The 20,396-nt window shown below is 30.4% G+C and overlaps 3 protein-coding genes across 3 annotated transcripts; 1 reads left to right on the forward strand and 2 right to left on the reverse strand.

Moving 5' to 3' along the window:
* Positions 1-1,841: 1,841 nt before the first annotated feature.
* On the reverse strand, positions 1,842-8,620 carry LOC107187531 (rab proteins geranylgeranyltransferase component A 2). The gene is made up of 11 exons (XM_015575650.1): positions 8,380-8,620; positions 8,229-8,295; positions 6,726-6,920; positions 6,461-6,644; positions 5,616-5,853; positions 5,225-5,447; positions 4,574-4,780; positions 4,121-4,245; positions 3,874-4,034; positions 2,583-2,762; positions 1,842-2,114 (listed from the first exon to the last, which is right to left on the reverse strand). Exons 1-11 carry the CDS (start codon positions 8,426-8,428, stop codon positions 1,947-1,949), a joined length of 1,797 nt encoding a protein of 598 aa, XP_015431136.1. The 5' UTR covers positions 8,429-8,620; the 3' UTR covers positions 1,842-1,946.
* Positions 8,621-10,267: 1,647 nt separating this feature from the next.
* LOC107187542 (lipase 3-like) lies at positions 10,268-13,336 on the reverse strand. Its single transcript, XM_015575664.1, has 6 exons — positions 12,966-13,336; positions 12,258-12,425; positions 11,722-11,918; positions 11,340-11,586; positions 10,669-10,918; positions 10,268-10,563 (listed from the first exon to the last, which is right to left on the reverse strand). Exons 1-6 carry the CDS (start codon positions 13,005-13,007, stop codon positions 10,268-10,270), a joined length of 1,200 nt encoding a protein of 399 aa, XP_015431150.1. The 5' UTR covers positions 13,008-13,336.
* A 431-nt stretch (positions 13,337-13,767) lies between these two features.
* On the forward strand, positions 13,768-20,396 carry LOC107187562. The gene is given in 9 exon segments (XM_015575686.1): positions 13,768-13,894; positions 14,021-14,148; positions 14,226-14,471; positions 14,571-14,885; positions 15,027-15,116; positions 15,823-15,912; positions 17,819-18,043; positions 19,800-19,896; positions 19,975-20,396. Coding segments are annotated over 9 exon segments (1,314 nt in total). The 5' UTR covers positions 13,768-13,851; the 3' UTR covers positions 20,055-20,396.

Below are 20,396 nucleotides of genomic sequence, written 5' to 3' on the forward strand. Positions count from 1 at the left end.
AGAAAAGAACACGAGTTATGGAAAAGATTATTATAATTTATAATCTGATAACAATAAATGACTTGTTCGTAAAAATGTTTTGTCCAGTGAATCATGGAATGGTTACTACATACTTATAAACTAAAAATACAAATTTAATAATCAGACTCTTTTTACCTTAATTATTACAAACATAAGTCATTTATCGTAATTGAATTTTTCTTGATGGAGGTACTTTTTTCGTGACATAAATTAAATAATCTTTCTAGGAGGTATGTTTGGTGAAATAAATTATTATATTTCGATTCGTATCAGTTTACTGTATTTCAATGCTGAGTACGGCGTATTATCAGATAAATGCAAATAAATGCGCGCACATCGAAGCAGCAACGGCGAGAAAAGATTATCGATTCTGACATTCAATCCGCTCTACGATCAATGTACCTAAAAAATGTTCATAGTGTTCGAGCGAAACCAACCGATAGCATTTCTTCTTTCTTTTCGATCACTTGGAACATATACAGATGTTAAACATACAACTGACTGAAAGGAACGTGTTTTATTCATAAAAAAAGAAAATGATAGAAGAATGAAACTGTTAAGAACCAGATGTTATAGAATCATTGAAATAAGATACATGTTAATAATATAAACGGAACGAAATTTTAATAAAACTCAATAAATAGATAATAACTATCAGGAATAGCCAACTATGTAAAATTGGAGCGTAAAAAAATAACAACAATACAATAAAATTGACTGAATAAAAATGATCAGAAATACTCTGATAAAACTACAATGATGTGCAACAAAAGCTAAATACGCTAGATATTATTAAAAATAATGAAACATGTTAATCAATTCCATTAATTTAAAAAAAAAAACAAACAGTCGAGGAACGATTGATTTTTCGCAGCCTAAATTTCTCCCTATATTAACAATGTATAATGAGTAACCTATGCTATGTAATACAGTACATAATAAATACACTAATGATGTATAATATGTTAACAATCAGATAAGACATTACAATATTTACTGGTATTATTTATATAGTAGAGGAACGTGGAACGATACATGTCTTTCTTTACATCTGCGATAAACATTTACCGCAATCGAAGCAATTTAGTCAATGAGAATTATACATTCTCAGCGCCATAAAAATTTCACCATTCATAAACGTAATCGGCGCCAAATAGGCCTTAATTATCTCGATTAAACTAGAAACCGATTAAATATATGAATCATCAAATTATTTACACGTTTATCTAAAATTTATTTAGAATTTGTTTTAAATCTAATTCGAATCTGTTAGAATATTAATCATCGTAGGCTATTTCATACAAGAATTATTATTTTTAGTAATGATTGATCAATCCTCCCACGTCTCTCTTAGGTGTTATAAAACTACACTTCATTTCCTCGAAACTGAACATTTGAAACGAGAACACTTTCGATCAGAGAGAGAAAAAGGAAAAAAAAAATAAATGCTTTCGGTCGGCCAGTCTGTAACTTTGTAAAGAGCGAGGTGTAACGCAGATTTTGAGCGCCAGTAGACTGAAATTTTATTCGAAAATTCACGAACAATTTTTAACAAGTTTTATTATATCGGTAAATATTTGAATGAAATAAAATGTCTTTCCCGAACAAACAACAGTTCTGTCTACAAAGAGTGCTAGACAAAAGAATATTTCAAGCACTTATTTCGAAATAAATAAAGTTATTTATCATTAAATACTTACTTAGATAATCATTTAAATTAAGTATATTTTATATAACGTCTAGCACTATTTACGGACACGACTGATAATGTAATTTCATAAAAATTAGTTCGTCAATTGTTCGGATAAAAAATTGCCCAACTTCCAAACGAAAGGAGGCGCGTATAACTTTGGATAGAAAGAGGTGTGCGGCTAAGGGAGCTGGCCCGTGTTTCCGTGATGAAAAGACGAAAAAAAAAAGACCATTTATTCCTCTTTCTCAGCCTTCTCAACATCCTGCTTTTCTTCAGCCTCTATATCTCCCTCAAATTTCGGCCCAGGCTCTTCTTCATCATCAATCACGATCTCCTCTGGATCTGGAGCTCGCGGAAGAAAGTCTTCGTCAGGATACATCGCTTTGAAGATCCTCATTGCCTTAAAAAATTACGATGCAGATTATTATAAATTTCTACTTAAAGTTCTAAACATCTATGGTACTTAACCTGTTAACCGGTGAACACGAGTTAATTCGTCATTTAAAAATGCCTTTTCTCTGGTGTAAACTTATTAATGTTGAGAAATCAGAAATAACGTTAACGACATATTCATATACCTGTTATAGGCAAGACGAGTTAATTCATCTTTTGTTATTTGTTACTACGTAACTAGGGGGGGGGGGGGGCATTTGTGGAGAACATTTGTATTTGGCATTTGAACGCAATTCTAATTTTCGTAAGTTTGTTTACGACTACGTATTACACCATTTTAAAATGTCTCCATTATATGTCACTATTGCATTGCAAAAGGTTAAAACGAAGTGTTTCTAATAATTTTTGAGTAATTAGAATTATCTAGATCTTAAGTATTGTAAAAACAAATGATAGAAAATTTAAAGAAATTAACCTGATTGACTGCGAAGTCAAAGTCGAGTTCTAAATCTGGACCCGAACAAAGATGAAGGTTACTTGGCGCGGAATCATTTAATTTAATATCACTTGCGGGTAGATTTAAGTACAGTGACCACAAAACTTGGGGCTTTATATTTTCTGTCGACTCTTCCTTGTCATTTGCCTGGTTACCTTCCTGTAGACATAATATATCTCATCTTATTGAAATGAAATTATCATGATCATGTACACATAATAAACACAATAGCAACATTGTACAACTTCAGAATTTGTATTTAATTTAAATTATTTACCACGTTCCGTGCTTAGATTTCGCGCGACTTTCCGTTTACGCCATGTGGTTGTCATCGAAGGCCCACAGTAGATTATAACATAAACTTGGTAAATATTTACAATGAGAGAGCTACCTCTGATTTCGATGATATTTTTAACGAATAGTATTGCGATGGTTTTAGTTAGGGGCCGCCGTTCGTAAAAAAATGATTATCAAACAAAAGTTTAGTTTCATGCTTTAGTAGTTAGTGATAAGGAAAGAAACCGATGATCTAGACTAGACCTTCATATATATTGTTAAGGTCACCCTCCTGAGTGACTTTCAGAAAGTTTCAGTCATTCAATGTTGTTTATTGAAATGTTATTAAGAGAACAATGTTACCTTTTTCTTCAACTGTCTCTAACCAACTATGAATGACTTTTTTCCCTTGAACTGTGTCTAACCAACTCTGAAGCATTATAGTGATTGGAGTAGATTGGAGACAGTTCAAGAAATAAAGTAACTTTTTATTGATAATTCCCCCAAAACAATAGACGAGTTTCTACTTGTTGAAATAGACTTGAGAAGCTCGTCTATTGTTCTGGGGGATGATGCTTTATTTTTGTTAGTAATTTTTAAAAAAAGCGCATCGAAATCGTTGGGAAGGACAAACTGCTAAATAATTATCTACCTTAACTCTTTTTGATAATAATTTTTTTACCAACAGCGATCCTCAACTAAACCCTTCACAACGCTACTCAGGATGATAATTTTGACAACATATTGAAAAATCATCGAAATCGGAGGTGGCTCCCCCAAGAAGAAATAAAAGACAAAAAATAGTCGATACTATAATGTATTGTGATGATAGTAAAAATCGACAATAGTCAGAACGGGAGGTTTGTCGTGGACCACCGATAGCCCACTGAGCATGAAACGTGTTAAAATTGTAGTTTCAAGTCATTTTTACTCGATATCGTTGCATGTATGAAAAAATATTCTTAACACAATCTGTATAAAGAAAAAAACGTACCTGAAGGTGTCTCTTATCTGGGGAAACAGTCTGTGTATGACTATGAATGGACGAACGAATGGCTAATGGGTCAAACGGTTCTGCCTTTAAAAATTTATTGACAACATAGGCCAAGTCTTCCTTTGCATTCGTCGTTCGCTTGCATGTCATGTGAACCATAACTGTTTTAAAACAAAGCAATCAATACACCGTAATTGGAATTATAAATTAACCTTACGTTTTATAAATTATAACAATGTTTACATACATAGTCCTTGAGGGCAAGCATTTGTAGATGGTCCCAATTCAATCAGCGTAACAGGTTCTTGACCAGGTTCTTCTGGAGGATAATATAAAAGTGTCAAATTCTCCTTTTCACCTTGCATTATTGATCTACAAGAATCGCAATATTATATTTCATCAGAATTTGAGTTTATTGTTACATAAAAATTCAAATTAAATATATAAACAATGAACATATGCTTAGACCAAGGAATAATAATAGTAAAATTATTCTAAACATAGTTGCACAGAAATAGCGAAAAATATTATTCTACAGTAAAATGATACTAACAGTAAATACACATATTGTTTGCATATACATGTTCTTTATACGTTTCGTTGAATCTGTATAGAATATTTGTTGCTTCCATTAATTACAAAGCCTTCGAATTGCAATTTCTTAAGCAGTTGTTTTTCTGTCATTGTTGAAAATTCTTACCTGTCTGTAATGAAGACTCCGCGTGATATCCGTTGTTCACCTTCCGATGCCACAATTTCTGGTGGTAAATGACCCTGACCAACGACTAAATGTTCCAAAGTCAATCTTTGTTTGCCACTAATGATAGCTTTACACTTTTCGTTATCTATTACTACACCATCAAGTTGTCTCTTCAGACAATACACTCCTCCAAAAACTGCACACAATCTATAAGTAATAAAAATTGCTATTTAATATCATACATAATGTGTAACTTTGTGGAACATATTAAATATGTGGGTCATTTGAAAAGTTCTCAGAACGTAGTCTAGATGACAACACAAGTTCTGAAATTTTTAATTCATTGAAGATTTTCATTTGTTATATCAATAACTGTAACGGTATTAAGTCAACTATACTACATAGTATTTTGTATTTAGCTGCTTGAACGAAAGTACGTTTACATAGTGTGTCGAATTCTATAAAATTAAAATTGGTCCAAGTGCACTGAAAATATTTTAAAAACGATATAAAGTATTTTTTCACTCGACTCCGAGAACTTTTAAAATGATCCACGTATTAATCCTTTACGGACAGAGCACGTCGAAGTTTGTGAGACTCATGGTCCTCGAAGGGTTAATAAAAACCCTGCAATAATTGTAATAACTTTACCTGCAGAAGCACTGAGGCAGTTCTCCACTACCATACATAGGCCACAAAAAAGGTGTGCTACCATATCGTCCAAGGCTGTTAAGAAAATGCTTTGTGCGATTTACACCATCTCTACAAGATGTCTTATCAGTGGCCATTGCAATTGCTTCAACTATGTAATGTTGCACAATTGGTGTCAAACTCTTTGTATTTAGATAGTCTAGGAACGTCTTGTCCTGGAATCCTATGAATATAATTCATGAATTTATGTAAACAACTAATATAAAATCAGATTACAGATTATTTTATTGAAAAATTGTATTAAGTATTGCAATGATATTTGCAAATTAAAACAAACTTTAAGTGAACTAATGAAGAATATGTACATATATGTGTATAGATGTATAATTACCATCAAATTCTGGGCTATCAGCTCCTTGCACCATGCATGAAGTGAGCAATTTCATAAGCATTCGTTTTTCGACAAGGCTAACAGTTTTATTTGCAAATACGTCAGTCCTTGAACAAGGTACTTGTGTCAGTTTTCCATCCATGAACGTCGCCACTCTGGACACTGATCGAAATTCCGCATAACGAGAGATATTACTGGAGATCAATAACTCAACAAGTTCACCTCGTGCAAACAGCAACTATTACAGGTAAATAAAATTTGGATCAGTAGGCATCCAGTAGTTTAGTAAACATTGATTTAAAAAAACCACTCCATTTATCTAAACAAGAATCACAAATGTACCCATATTCCACTGTAAGCGGAAATTCCAAAAATCTTGTTTTTCTCTTCCAGTAAAACTAAGGATTGTTTAAATTACAGTATGTTTCAAAACAACTAACAAATATTTAAAACAATGAATTGTAGTGATTCAAACTAATATATGTATATATATTTTCAGACTTCTCAACCTAATAAATGTAGTTAACCGTGTATGTCTTAAAGTAAAATAGAATTAACTAACAAAATAAGGTAAGATAATTTTTTTGGAAGATAGGAACCAAAAAACTCAATTTATTATTACTTTTTTAAATTCTGTTATTTAACATCTATATTTAATCCATCGGATTTCAGAAAGCATCTTACATACTGAATGTAGAATTCAAAATAAAATACTTATTAAATTATTTAATAAATACATCCCTCGACAAATTTTAGTACATATATTAAATGTTTTAATTTTTGTGTACGCTGACAAGCACCCATTTCTTATATTCAGTTTATAATTTATTAACTTCTTGTTATACCTTTGGTGCCAAATCGATATTGAATTTTCTGTATTCTTTTCTTATACGATCTATACTCCAGTGTTTAACATTCTCTTTTTTATCAACCTTATCCTCGTCTGTTTTCTCATCTCCACTACCACTGCCTTCCCCAATATTATCGGTTTGAGTATCTTTAGAGGAAACCACTGGCAGATCAGCTTCACTATAACCGAAAGGCAGCTTCATTTCTGAATTACATTAAAGCAATAGTATAAAGAGTATTTTAAAATAAAAAAAGACTTACTTTGAAATATACCAAGTTTCTTCAATATTTTCAACAGTAGAATATTGATCACTAGCTTTTAAGAACTTTTCTTCAGGTTGCAAATCTATTCCAGACACATCCTTAGTATTATTCTTTGAAATTTTCAAATCTTCTACCCACTTTTGTAGACCATCAAAATTAAATGTTGCCCAAAGGCCACCATAATATTCATTACTGAAAACCAAGTTTTTAATGAAATTTAGAAACAACAGTGCAGTAACATCATTACATTTGTTACATAAAATATCTTTATATAAGACATTTAAATTATTAACATATTATTTGTTGCTAAATAAAGGCATAACAAGTGAGGACTTTCTTTGTGTTTAATATTTTATTTTTATACAGAATAGCAAGAATATCTTAATTTCTTTTGTACACTTTCAACTGGAATGGTGGCATTTTCATTATACATGCTTATTAATTAAACCATAAGGCACTATGGAAAAATCTACATTGATGAAGGAAATATTTCAGATGATATGGTTAAATGGAATATGCTGTATATTTTATTTTTTCTACAACTGCTTTTAAAGAGAAAGAAACTGAAAAATGAGTAAATATTAAATGTTTAAAGTATATTTAAATGCAATGTCTTTAAAGCATTAAACAATATCAATTTAATTTTTTTATCTGTTTATTATATGAAATGTATATATACATGTAATACGTCCTGTTTTTACGAGGAGTCAATGAAACTAATTATATTTATGTACAACTATTTTTTTTCATTATACAGTGTATCTTCGATGAGTGTTCATAGGCTCCTCGGCAGTAACAAGGAGAAATCTCAAGGTGTAATGCTGACTTTTTAATGAAGTTTAACACAGTGATAACACTTGGAATTCTGAAGCAAATGATATTTGTTTCAACCGCTTATGGCCATCAGTTTGTGAAATATTTAATGTTCAGTGGCAAGGAGCCTTCAAACACTTATTGAGGATTTACTGTAGTACTGTTTATTTGATTACATTATGTTTATTTGATTGCCATGTTGAACGTTTCTTATTTGTATGGCAACAAAAATTTATTTCTATATAAATCAAGTCTATATTTAATTGGAAAATGTTATAAACAGCATTCCCATTCATATTTTCATTAGAAATGCAATATCTTATGAGAAGATACATTTATTTATATAATACTTTCACATTTTTATTTACCATCTGGTAGTAGCAGATTGGAATGCATTGTATATGCACAATGAAACTTTCGAAATTTATTACCAGAACTAATATTCTGAGGTATTTGTACAAAATTTATAATTAAATATTGGACTAACAAGGTATGTAGTTTTTAAAACAATTTTGCACAAGTATATGTGTATATCAAATATTTTGTATGCTCTGATGTACTGTAAAGAAGAAAATGAAAAGTAGAAAAAAAATAAAGAAAAAAGCAATTGAACAGGAAGGACAGAGAGGCAGGAGAAAGAGACAGTGAGATTAGCAGAGAGAAGAGGATAGACAGAGTCTGACATACCTGTCTAGGTGAAGGACCTTTTTACCGATTCTACTCGCGGCTGCAGCGACAATGGACTCGGTCATACCTGCAAAAAATTATCGAACAATTAGGCACATCGAAAATAAAAAAATTATTAAATAAATGAGACATATATTGGAAAAATCAATACCTGTCCCGACGACGATGACATCGTACTCAGTCGGCAGATCGTCTTCCATGGCTTCCAGTTGCAAATATGCGATAGATTAAAGGATTCCGAACACAAGTAGTATCAATAGTACTCCGTGACAGAATTATTAAGAGATCAATTCATTTCTATCAGATTTCGTCAATTATGCTGAACGAAGGGCCACTCCCGTCGTTTCGCTTTCGCTCTGAACTTTCACTGTTTCACGACGACACACTCGAAACTCCAGTTTGACAGAACAGGATGCAGCAGATCGTAGCGGAACTCAACGCTGATTCGTCGAAATTTGGTCTCCGAAAACAACACACTAGATACTGCAGTCATTGGTATTTTATGAGTATTTTCATATACATATATAGGGTGTCCGAAAATAGGTGTAAGTCCTTGAAATGGGTGATTCCTGGGGTGATTTGAAACAACTTTTTCCTTAGCGAAAAAGCTTTCCGGGGCTTTGTTAACGAGATATTAACGAAAATCTCGAATAATCAAAATCATGAATCTAACGGCTGTGCTCCCCCGCTAGTGCGCAGCCAACTCATTGCGTATTCAGAATGATACAAAATATTTATTTGACTCAGTCCTGTATCGGTCGTCCAGAAAAGTTGTTAGAAGGAGGGTACGTTAATAAGATATATTTTATTATTTTTGCAGATTTGTGTATATATCATTTAAGAACAAACCTATTTGCCGTATACAAAAGTCACCAAACATCTTGACAATTCCCTATAATATAATGTTAAAGCATAAACTTGCTCGATTCACATTGTAAGGCGTAAATCAGAGTAAATGTATTATTATTTAGAGTCTTTATTTGTTAATAAAGTAACAATTGTGTGAATAATAGATACATTTCTTCTATATACATAAATAATAATTTAATAGTAATTTTATCATACAAACTTGTCTGTCTAAAAGAACTATCAAAATTACTATTTAAATACTTATTTGATATAATTTATTGGCTTGATGGGCTCGTGGAGAAAGTTTATGATCCCAATACTTATATAATGTTATTTATAATATTAGTAGTATAATACTATTTAAAATCATAATTTACAATTAATAATTTGAATTGCGTGTAAAGATTCAAATTTTTTAAATTTCTGACAGAAAGGTAACATTCAAATTCAAATCATGGAAGTACAAAATGTATTTTATCAACCTAGGTAGTAATTCTTAATAAATGTTTGAACATTCTTCCTAACTATTAAATAACCTGCATCCATCTAGTGAGTAATTGAAAATTGACACAAAAACATTTGTTACAAGTTTAAACATAATTCTATTCAAATCACATGCAAATTACAGACTATAGTTTAAGGAGTTAAATTATAATCTTAAATAATTTAGGAAACAATCTGGGAAACAGATTTAAACCAAAATATGTAAAACGTTATGTATTTGGGTAATTGTGGAAATCATTTTATATTGAAATAAGTACTCCTATATAATTTATAAAAAAAAATGGCAAAGCATGATTAATTTAAATGAAAGAACAAATTGTTATATAAAACAGGTATACGTTTTTTTTACATAAAGATACACATACAATAGATTATCTCTAAACACTGTCTTAGGTCAAATTTGTTAGTCTAAACAAAATTGAAATATTTTCGATTAAATTGTAACGAGTTCAGACAAAATTAAAATTCCTTTGAATAGAGTATAATTTTTCACGTTAGTTATTTCTTATTAAATTACTTAGTAATGTACAAATTTATGAGAAGAGGACTAAAGAGTAATAAGGAATATATACATAAGTGAATTTTAATTTCCACGATCATATCCCCAAACTTTATATAATGTAACAAAACTATAAATGTAACAAAATATACGAACTAATAAATAATTAACATAGTCAAGTTTCTTTTTATCTGAACTTTTTTAATACTGTTACAACAGTATTGTAAAGAAGCGTTTTAGCATCTCTACCCCACAAGTAATCAATATGATTAAATTTTGAATATTCAATTTTTCGTGTCTCTATAACATTTGGCAGTCTATCAACAAGTTTTTTTACATCTGCAGGGTCGGTTAGAAAATCGTTCTCGCTATAAAATATTACAACTGGTGTTTTTGCTTTCTCAAGGTCGTATTTTGGCGGTTGTGTTGATCCGTAAATTTTTAGGTTCTCAGTCGCACCGTAATCAAATTTACGAAATGATCCTGTTAAAAAAATAATGTCATATAAGTTATGTACGAATTTTCTGTAATAAAAAATGATTAGTTTATAGGTTGAAATGAAAGAATATTTAACCAATACGTGATTACCTGATAATATACTTTGACTGTAATGAATGATCTGTTTCGCTGAAGCACCCGCTGGAAAATGTGCCAAGATTAATGGCAGCATAGATTTGTCTAACTGATCACTACCGAAACCGGCGATCAAGTAAAACCAACATACACAGAAACCTTTAGTAAGGCTACCTGGAGCATTTCGCATTATTGTACCCAAAGCCCGCGCCTGTAACCTATTGCGGGGGAACCACTGATGTACATTGCAATAAGAAGATCCCCACTGAAACATGCTCATTATAGATGTGTCAACTGAAAATATTGGGTAATCCCCTGACCAGAGGTGGATTTAATTATACATGTACAAGTTTGGAACTTAAGCTTTGAATTTTCATGGAAATACAATAAAAATTCATTTGAAATTACTGCAAGGATACACAAATAGAATGTTTCTATTTCTGTATCATATCTATATACTTTTGTTAATTTTGGTTTACGAGATACTAACATTTTTTTAAAAACTATTCAAGTTATTACTATACAATAGAAATAATTTTTGTATGAATGCCACAAGTCTGACATGTGTTTTCACATACAAATTTAATATCTAGAAAATAAACGAATTTTTGTTGTACTTAAATTTGGAAGCAACTTAGCCACCTCTGATCATAATTGAAAAGTATTAGATATATTTATGCATGTACCTCCATTAGTCCATAAAAATGAACAATAAGTTTGAGTAACGGACTCCTCTGATTTGAAAGAAATGCTATTGGTGCCATACTAATCATTCCTTTAATCTTGTGAGTATATTCAGATTTTTCGCTAGCCATTACATAGAATGCAGTTGTACCTTGACTGTAGCCTACATAGTAGAGCTCTTTATATCCTGTGTGGTCTAAAATGTAATCTATTGTTGCTGGTAAGTCATAATAACCAACTTCGTGCCAGCTAAAAGATTAGTGGAATTATTCATCTATCAATTAACGCAGTAAATTTTCATACATATCCGTTTATACACCTTACATTTACTTTTATTTATCTGCATCTTACAATTACGTTTATTTATCTTAAAGTAAAAATTACCTGAAATCCCAAAATTCTTTGTCTTTGGTTGTATATTTCTTATGCTTTTTAGCATATGTATTACCCCTTGCGTTTCCCAACCAGACATCATATCCATTGTCATATAAAATATATGCTAAAGCTTTCTTTGGACCCAGCAGTACCCAATCAGCTGAACTTGACAATAGTCCATGATGAACAAGGATTGGTATACGAGCCTTTGCAATTTCATTTTAATATAAATGTCACTTTATTATAATTTTATTTAATTTAAGTGTCTTTTAACTCTTTTACTAGAACAAAGTTTATTTGTAAACATTCAAAATGAGTGTATAAAATGAAAGCCAGCATTTCATTGCACTGGATATTTATTAAGTTATACTAATACAAGAGATTTATAATTCAATTATTATGTAGTAGGTTATCAATAAGTCAAGGTAAACCAAGGTAGTAAATTTTATCTATGAAAAGAGTTAAATGTCATATGTGGTTAACTTTATGACTGCAAATATTATGGTAATTATTGTTGAAACATAATTTGAAGATAACTCCGATACCTCCTTTGTTGTCCTATCATTTGGCTTATTTACTTCATTCTCACTAAGATCACATGAATGATCGCATGTTTTTGGAGTAAGAACTCGATGTACATCTAAACAATATCCATCTTCAGTCCAAATATAATGTGTCTCTGCTGTATAACCATGAGCATGAATAAGTTCAGGCTAAAAAATAATATGATACATAACATAGATTTATAAAATATAAATACGAAAAATTACTAGATAGTTAAGTAAAAACAAAACATAAAATTTTTGTATTGTACAAGAATATTTAATGAAATTATGGCGCTTCATAACATAATCAATCTATACAATTGTTTTTTCCTTCATTTTTGTAATGACAACTTGCATTAATTCTGATTAAAGAGAAAATATATTTCCGTACTATGATACCAATATAAAATGGTAAAGTAAAATGTGGGAAACAATAATTAAAGTAAAATAAATTTTTAATTATCATCAAATAGCATACTGGAGAATAAAATGTATCTATTTCGATGGATCATTAGTAATCTAAAATCGTTTCGAAGTTTATCTTAGCGCTTCTACCCAGATAGCACATGACGCCTTGAAGACACCCATTGTACGGCTATTTTAGGTCTAAGGCGCCTTTAAGTCGTCTTCAATGTGTCGTGTCCTATCTGGGTAAAAATCGCAATTGCGAATAAGCAATTTTAAAATAAAGAAAGGGAAAGAACATACTGTTGTCATATGAATCTCATCCTGATTGGTTACTGCGCTCATTATATGAGCAAATGACGAAAGAAACTGATTTCTGTGACTGAGAAATATCGTCTAACTTTCACCAGCAATTACTCCTTTTCCTCCTGCTATTTTCTTATATCTTTGACGTCGTTTTTTTCAAGTATTGATTAAACAAGAAATAAATAATTTGTCAAGATTTGACGGGGGGGTATTATATGAGCGTCGAAAGATCGAGAAACATCGAAATGATTTCGCGCCGTTCAATTCTTCGAAATATAACTCGCACGAACAAACCTCTTGACACAATCCTAAAGCGCACCGCGCAATACTGTCGAACACTGTCGAACGAATGCTGTCGAATGTCAAAGTTGGCGAAGTGGCGTAGTGAAGTGGCGAATGCATAAGCTGACGGAACAAGAATGATTCACGCGCATGCGTACTAATTTCATAAATTTTCCCATTAAATGTGTCATGTGTGTACACTACATATTCGATAAAATTAAAAAAACATTTCCTGATCAAAAAGCTTTGAATTATGTATATCTAATATTAAAAACGAAAATAACATTTTATGCTTTAAACTGGAATTAAAATTCTTCTTTCTTGTAAGAAAAGTACATTCTGTAATAGTATATCGGAACAGAGTATTTTTACTCATTTTTCTTGTTGAATACATGATTGACAATAATATTGTTAAATTACGCGCTCAAGAAAATTGAACACGACGATGCATTACAATTAGGTCTACATGGGCCTATCCTTCTACCTCGTCTGTACTCTGTGGTAGAGATTCGTTTCCGTTCGTGTCATATGATCAATTTGTGAATTGATATTGAACTGCGGGGAGTGTCTCAAATTCGTGGTTCTCCCGTTTAAAATAACAATGTTGAAACTATTTTTCTGTTTCGTAGCTGTTTTGGTTACAGGTATTATTTTCGTCTAAACTTTATGATATTATTGAAATATGGTTTTATAGTGTCCGAATAATTAAAATACTTACGAAAGTATTGTCATTTAATATAAATCGAAGTTGTCTTTTTTGTTAATTGCAGTGAATGCAACCGGAGATTTGGTAATTTTCCATTCTCCAGACAGTGTATTATTTCACGGGAATGATGAAGTTGAACAGAGCTTGCTTACAGAAGTATTTACTGCGGCTTTGGGTTACACTGCTAAACTGGTTAGTCTTTCATATTCCTTTGTTAATACTAAAAATATAATGTTACAAGTTTTAAATGCAGATTATTATTATTATAGAAAGGAACATGGAGCTGTATGTCCATCACGAATCCATTTGGACTTCCAGAAGCTGTGGTTGCGGAAGTTATTGAAGGAGTGGATTCTTTGGATATACCAAAAGCCATTTTAGATACATCAAAAAGGTTTCCTCTAAATGTTAATGAGGGTGAGGAAACCACATGGCAGGCTTTTAGACAACGTCTTGATGAAAGAGACGATGATAATACTTTAGTAAGAATATCCTTAGGCGATGGTGTTGATGCTGTGAGTACTTTAACAGAATAATGATACATATAACTGATGTCTTTGGAAAATAAATATTGTAACTGAAACTAAAATAATTTCTATTTATTATGAATTTAGTTGGGACAGTCTGCTCTTGGAGAACTGAAACCAACTCCTATCGATGAAACATCTTTAAAGGTATTAAATCCAGAGAAAAAAGAAGATAAGGAATTCCTCGAAGAAGTGCAATTGCTACATGCCATTGCAGAAAAAGTACTTTCTGCAACTAAACCAGATTCAAAACCTGATATTTATTGGCTAGTTATATCTGGTTTGCGTCCAGTTTTTGATGCCTATGGAAGCAATTCAACTGCTTCTCAAGAAGCTCTATCCTTGCTGAACAATGCCTTGAATGTTGTTCGTGATGCATTTATTCAGGCTTATGATGGCAAGGTACGAATGTGTTCTTATCAGTAACATGTTGAACTCAAAGTTTTGTGATTATTACATATTTATAAAGAAATGCAGCACTGCAAGTTTAATTTCGTGTTCGGATTATTGATTCTATATATAGTCAATAATGTTTTAATATAGGTATTAATTGCGGCCTTCACAAATGATGCAAGTAAGGTACATCACATCCGTTCTGTCACTCTGGAAAGGCAAAGACGAGATACTACCACGGTTCGTATTTGAAATTACATATAACATATACAACAAATTTATATTAATGATTACTAAAGAATTTAACACATACATTTATTGTTAACACATCATTAAAAGTCAAAAGCAGATAGTATATTGAAATGTCATTTTGAAAGACTATATAAATGATTTATTAATATACTCAATACACTTTTATAGTAAACAATTTTTGCTCTTACATAATTATGTATTTAATCAGCTTAATCTATAATTACATTCAGAGTTCAGTGTGGGTATAATTTAATAGAAATTAATTAACAATCTTCTAGGGAAATGCAAATGAAATTCTACTTGCCGTAAAATGTGTTGTATTTTAGCTTTTGGAAAAGCTCCTGATAAAGGTGACAGATTGTATCTACAATTCACTCACATTCTGCACCTATCCAACTTATTTATTAGTTGGAATATAATTCAATCTGTTTTCATAGAATAGACGTGACAGATACACTGTTTAGAATGTTTTATATAATTTCATAGTACATATGTACTATACTGTCCACTAGGATCGATATTAGGGTACATCGTGTTTTGCAATTGCTTACTTTTCATACAGCTATTGAATTTTGTGACAGAAATGATGTCATACATGCTTTTAATACATGCGAACAGTAACATTCATATGCGAAGACGATAAAAGTTGTATCAAATTGTTAATGACTGTGTCTAACACCTATATCTTTTATAGGATAATAAGATTAAAAGTGTAGGATCTACTTTGGAACTTAAACAGCTGTACAATAATACAAATTTTAATAATAATAATATTGTAATTAAGGTATGTTAACATTACTGCATGGACAAATATTTTATCAACAGTGGGCAAATATTTTTAAATTAGAGATAGCATCTTGCATGACTTCTAAAGATGTTCTTAAATTATGCAGTATAATATTTGTGACTCAGTACTTCAATATATTTTCTTTGTTCTGTGTGTTAACAACTCATTAACATCGAAATATAAATTTAGAATTGAGAAAAAGCACATTTTAATACTCGAGCTTTTCGTGTTTCCTTCCGCACTGCTTTCAAAATACATAATTAAACCACTTTGATAAATTTAACTGTTACATTCATTAAGCAAGGTATCTCGAAACTACACTAATTTGCGAAGGTACAAATAAAGCTTTCAATACAATGCAAACATTTACTATTCAGCGAGACTACAGAATACAGCAGGTGAAACTTATAAAAATTTAATGCACAAAAAATTATTTTTCATAGATTTTTTTTCAAAATTATTTAATGTTTTGAAACTTCAGACTTACATTTTACAAGGTCTTTTCACAAATTCTTTTTGTAATTGATTCATACAATAATCACTGAAATTATTAGTAATAGAAGAAAATCTAAGAAAATATTAACTAAATATCGATTAATAGAAGAAGAGGTAAAGACATTTTAAAATATACATATATTTTAATTAATTTTGTAAAAAATGTTTATTGTTGTCATATATCTGTAAAGAATATATCGTTTCATGATTCTCAAATTATTTTATAATGATTGGCTGTCACAGTGTTTCAATTACATATTCTTTTTCAATATCCTATGAAAATTTATTTTAGTATATAAACCGTTTTTAAATAAAAGTGTTAAGGAAAAAGTCTGAAAAAATGTATATATGTAAGTAAAAGTTTTTTTTAGCTAAAGCCTAAAGTATGATATTCATATTATTTATTTAGAAAAGTATCATTTTATTACAAATGATGTGACTTATTTATTTCAGGATTTTAGAGTAAGTCCTATGATTTGATGAGAAAATGATAATCGAAATAGTAGTAGCAGATATGCTATGAAGAAATGTACGGTGATATATTACAAGTCTGTGTATTTCAATTGCTAACCGTTTAGTAGAATATATTTTGTAAGCAATGGTTTCAATTTGATAATGGATTGATTTATTATGTACACGAATTATTTCACTTTGTTAGTAAAATATGTTTTATTTTATATAGAATTGTGTGATCTTATCATACATTATAACCACCGCGTTATGTATAGACATTATACTGTAAAACATTCAGTTACTTTGAAGATAGTTTTTTTAGTTACGAGTCTGTACATACAAAAATTGATCAATTCTCATAGTAAGTAGTAGCCATAATGAGGTACACATTTAACACATTTAAGCTCAATAAACAATGATAGAGGACAGCATAAAAATGTTATTCGTGATACAGTTTGCGTAAAAATTTGTGGTACACGTGATAACGGGTGATTTCTCTTGTAAAAAGAAACTAAAAGTGTAGAATAAATTTTTTCATACGAGGCTTTGTTTTTAAGAGAAACGACTTGGAAATGTCATTCAGTACACGTTTATTCGTGCTGGCAATAACTAGAAATGCGTAAGTCAAGGTATGTTCACTGGCATGCATATGTAGTAGATGTTCAAATTCGATTATTTCGGAAACGAAGCCTTGCATGAAAAAATGTTATTCTATACTTTTGTCTTATTTTTGCATGAAGAATCACCCTGTTCTCGCGTGTATCACGAATTTTGCCGCACCCTGTATATTAATATACATACTGTGTGTTTATACTTTACTTTAAAACACTAATAATCCTCGCCAATAATTATATTTCATACACAATACAAGATGTACAACTACTGTGATTGAATAGGTTTGGATTATCTTGAGATTTGCAACATAAGTTGCTTACATAAATACATGTACTTATAGCAAAATGATCAACAAGGTGAAGACAAAAAAATAGAAGATGAAGAGGATTCAAACACAAATAATAATAGCACTAGCGAATCCAACAGTGACACAAGCTTCACTACTGCAAATAGTCATAGCGGAGTCACTGAAACTGATCAGGATTTGACTAATACGGAGTATGACATAAACTCTAACACACTTATAGGACAGGTATCACAAAGACTTTAACAAGAAATTATCTATGTACCCCATTTATTTTAGCAGTTTATTTCAACGGAAAGAAATATTCTTTAGTTTTATGCTTCGTTAACATAAGAACTTAGTATTTTATTGCTAGCGATTGTTTTTTTGCTAAAACATTTATTGTACAGGATGTCCAAAAAAATTTATATGAAATCATGGTTGGAAATATAGTGTTATTAAAAAGCAGACAAAAATATATTTTTCTTTTAAATGAGACGCTGACATAAAAACTTATCAAGTAGTTTTTACATCTGTCTGTATACATTTTATTTGGTCAATATTTATTTTTAAATTTATATTAGATAAATATTGGAATAAAAATATGAAATATATTACAAACACATTCACAATAATATTTCACATGTTAAAGATATTTTTCCAGGAGTATTTTAAAGGATGTAATGCCTTTTTACAGAAGAGAAAACTGCAGGAGGACAATGATTTACTTTTAAACTGTCAATATCTTCTAATTAATTAACTACACATGTACTCAAACTGCTGAATGCACTATATAAATGTAACAATATATATTTTGGACATTCTATATACAGGACAAGTTACCTATGGTTGAAATTGTAAGCATTTCTGTTGTGCTATACTTAAGGTATACTTATTGGATTCAGAATATAATACAGAAAACGTTTGTTGCCAGGATTAGAGTTTTTAGAAGTTTCTAACATTTCAATTCTTTTTAACATAAAGAGGGAGAACAAAGTAGGATAAATTTAAACATATTATATATTTGTAGATTTTAAAGCGTTAGAAGTGTTTATACTTATAGTTAAAAAAATTTGAATTTTGTTCATATTGCTTAAGATAGCATAGTTGTGTACAATTTCAAACTTAGGTGGCTCAACTTGTGTTATAAATATATTATATTATGTTCGCTTATAAAGCAATGCTTCTTACTATTTTTAGAAGTAGTTGTTTTTTTAGGATAAAAGGTGTACTATGCATGAGCAGTGTGACACTATATTATTCGATGATGTGCATGATATAATGTAATGCGAACAAATTCGTTTGCAAAACAGAAATCATAATTGTATTAGAACTATTGAATTTAAATACTTACATAAAAACTTCACGAAATATCTGTTAAATACATCATTTTGGACATTATACATTATTTTTTTTTTCGCTAAAAGCATTAACTATAGCCGACGTTTGTTGAAACACAACTTAATATATATACGATATTTTACTCTCTAAGTTGTCAGTTTTTGTTGTTAGTAATTATGAATTTGTATAAATCAATCATTTTGTAACCGGTCTGTTATGCAATGTTATTAAAAATTTACTTGCTGGAAGAAATACAAAATGTCAGTAGTTACGGTAATACTCAAAAGAAATTAACGTTGTTAAAGCTTTTACAGATGTGAGCGGTGAGCAACATAGTTGATAATGTATATTATTCAGGTTTTCTTTTTGTTTACACCATTGTTATGCGTTTAGGGCATCAATATATTCTTTCCACTAACAAGTGCATAATATATTACCATCTAATCACTTTGTACTAAATTTGTGTATTGTATTTTCTGCACGTTACTGACCGCTTGGTCACAGAGTAGTGCTTCACAGATAATGTCCCTTGCATTGAAAGGGTTAAAATGCTAAAAGCTTTCGTATTTTAGGCATTAAGAAACCTAGAATAAGTTTAACAGGCATATTAAGTACTTGAAATTATTGTAGTTTTAATAACGCTACGTTACATTACGGTCAGAAATATCAAGATTTTTTGTTTCAGGGAGAATTCCAGAATCTTGCGAAAAAATATTCACCGAATTATCCAATCATGTTTAACATCTTTTTGTGGTTTGGAGTTATTTTTGTTTTTTCACTCCTCGCTATTTGCAGTACGTAATAATTTAACCATTTGCTTAACTGATGGGTATATTTAATTATGCTCTAATTTGTTTTCTTTACAACTACAGTTGCCATTTCTGAAATGGATCCAGGACGTGACTCCATAATATACAGAATGACATCCAATCGTATGAAGAAAGATAATTAAGTGTAAATAAAAGTTAACAATATTCGAATTAATACAGTTTCTTTATACATGTAAACTGTACTTAAACCATCAACTTTACTTCATGAAGACTCATAATTGTACGGCAGCAATATAACAGCTACTGTAACATATTTGTATGCACAGTAGTTGTATCATGTATAATGTGAACAATCCATTTAGTATTCTGTTGTTGTATATTTTATAGAATTATTACGTAACCGTATGGTATCCGTGTATAGCAATGTGTACAAATATATTTACTGTAATTTAAGTTTAATATAAGTAATTGAAGATGGTAGTAAAAGTCAACACATGTTAAGTGTACAGTTACTAAATAAAATT

Source organism: Dufourea novaeangliae, unplaced genomic scaffold (assembly GCF_001272555.1).
Source record: "Dufourea novaeangliae isolate 0120121106 unplaced genomic scaffold, ASM127255v1 scaffold89, whole genome shotgun sequence".
NCBI lineage: Eukaryota > Metazoa > Arthropoda > Insecta > Hymenoptera > Halictidae > Dufourea > Dufourea novaeangliae.

Excerpts from the sequence above, each read along its gene's own strand:
- LOC107187542 (XM_015575664.1), bottom strand. The coding sequence starts at position 13,007 with ATGAGCGCAGTAACCAATCAGGATGAGATTCATATGACAACA. Across the intron at positions 12,426-12,965 it reads ATGAGATTCATATGACAACA|CCTGAACTTATTCATGCTCA; the intron begins GTATGTTCTTTC and ends ATTATTTTTTAG. Across the intron at positions 10,919-11,339 it reads ATTTTTATGGACTAATGGAG|TGGGGATCTTCTTATTGCAA; the intron begins GTACATGCATAA and ends AGCATGTTTCAG.
- LOC107187531 (XM_015575650.1), bottom strand. The coding sequence starts at position 8,428 with ATGGAAGACGATCTGCCGACTGAGTACGATGTCATCGTCGTCGGGACA. Across the intron at positions 5,854-6,460 it reads ATATCGATTTGGCACCAAAG|TTGCTGTTTGCACGAGGTGA; the intron begins GTATAACAAGAA and ends TACCTGTAATAG. Across the intron at positions 5,448-5,615 it reads TGATAGCCCAGAATTTGATG|GATTCCAGGACAAGACGTTC; the intron begins GTAATTATACAT and ends TTATATTCATAG.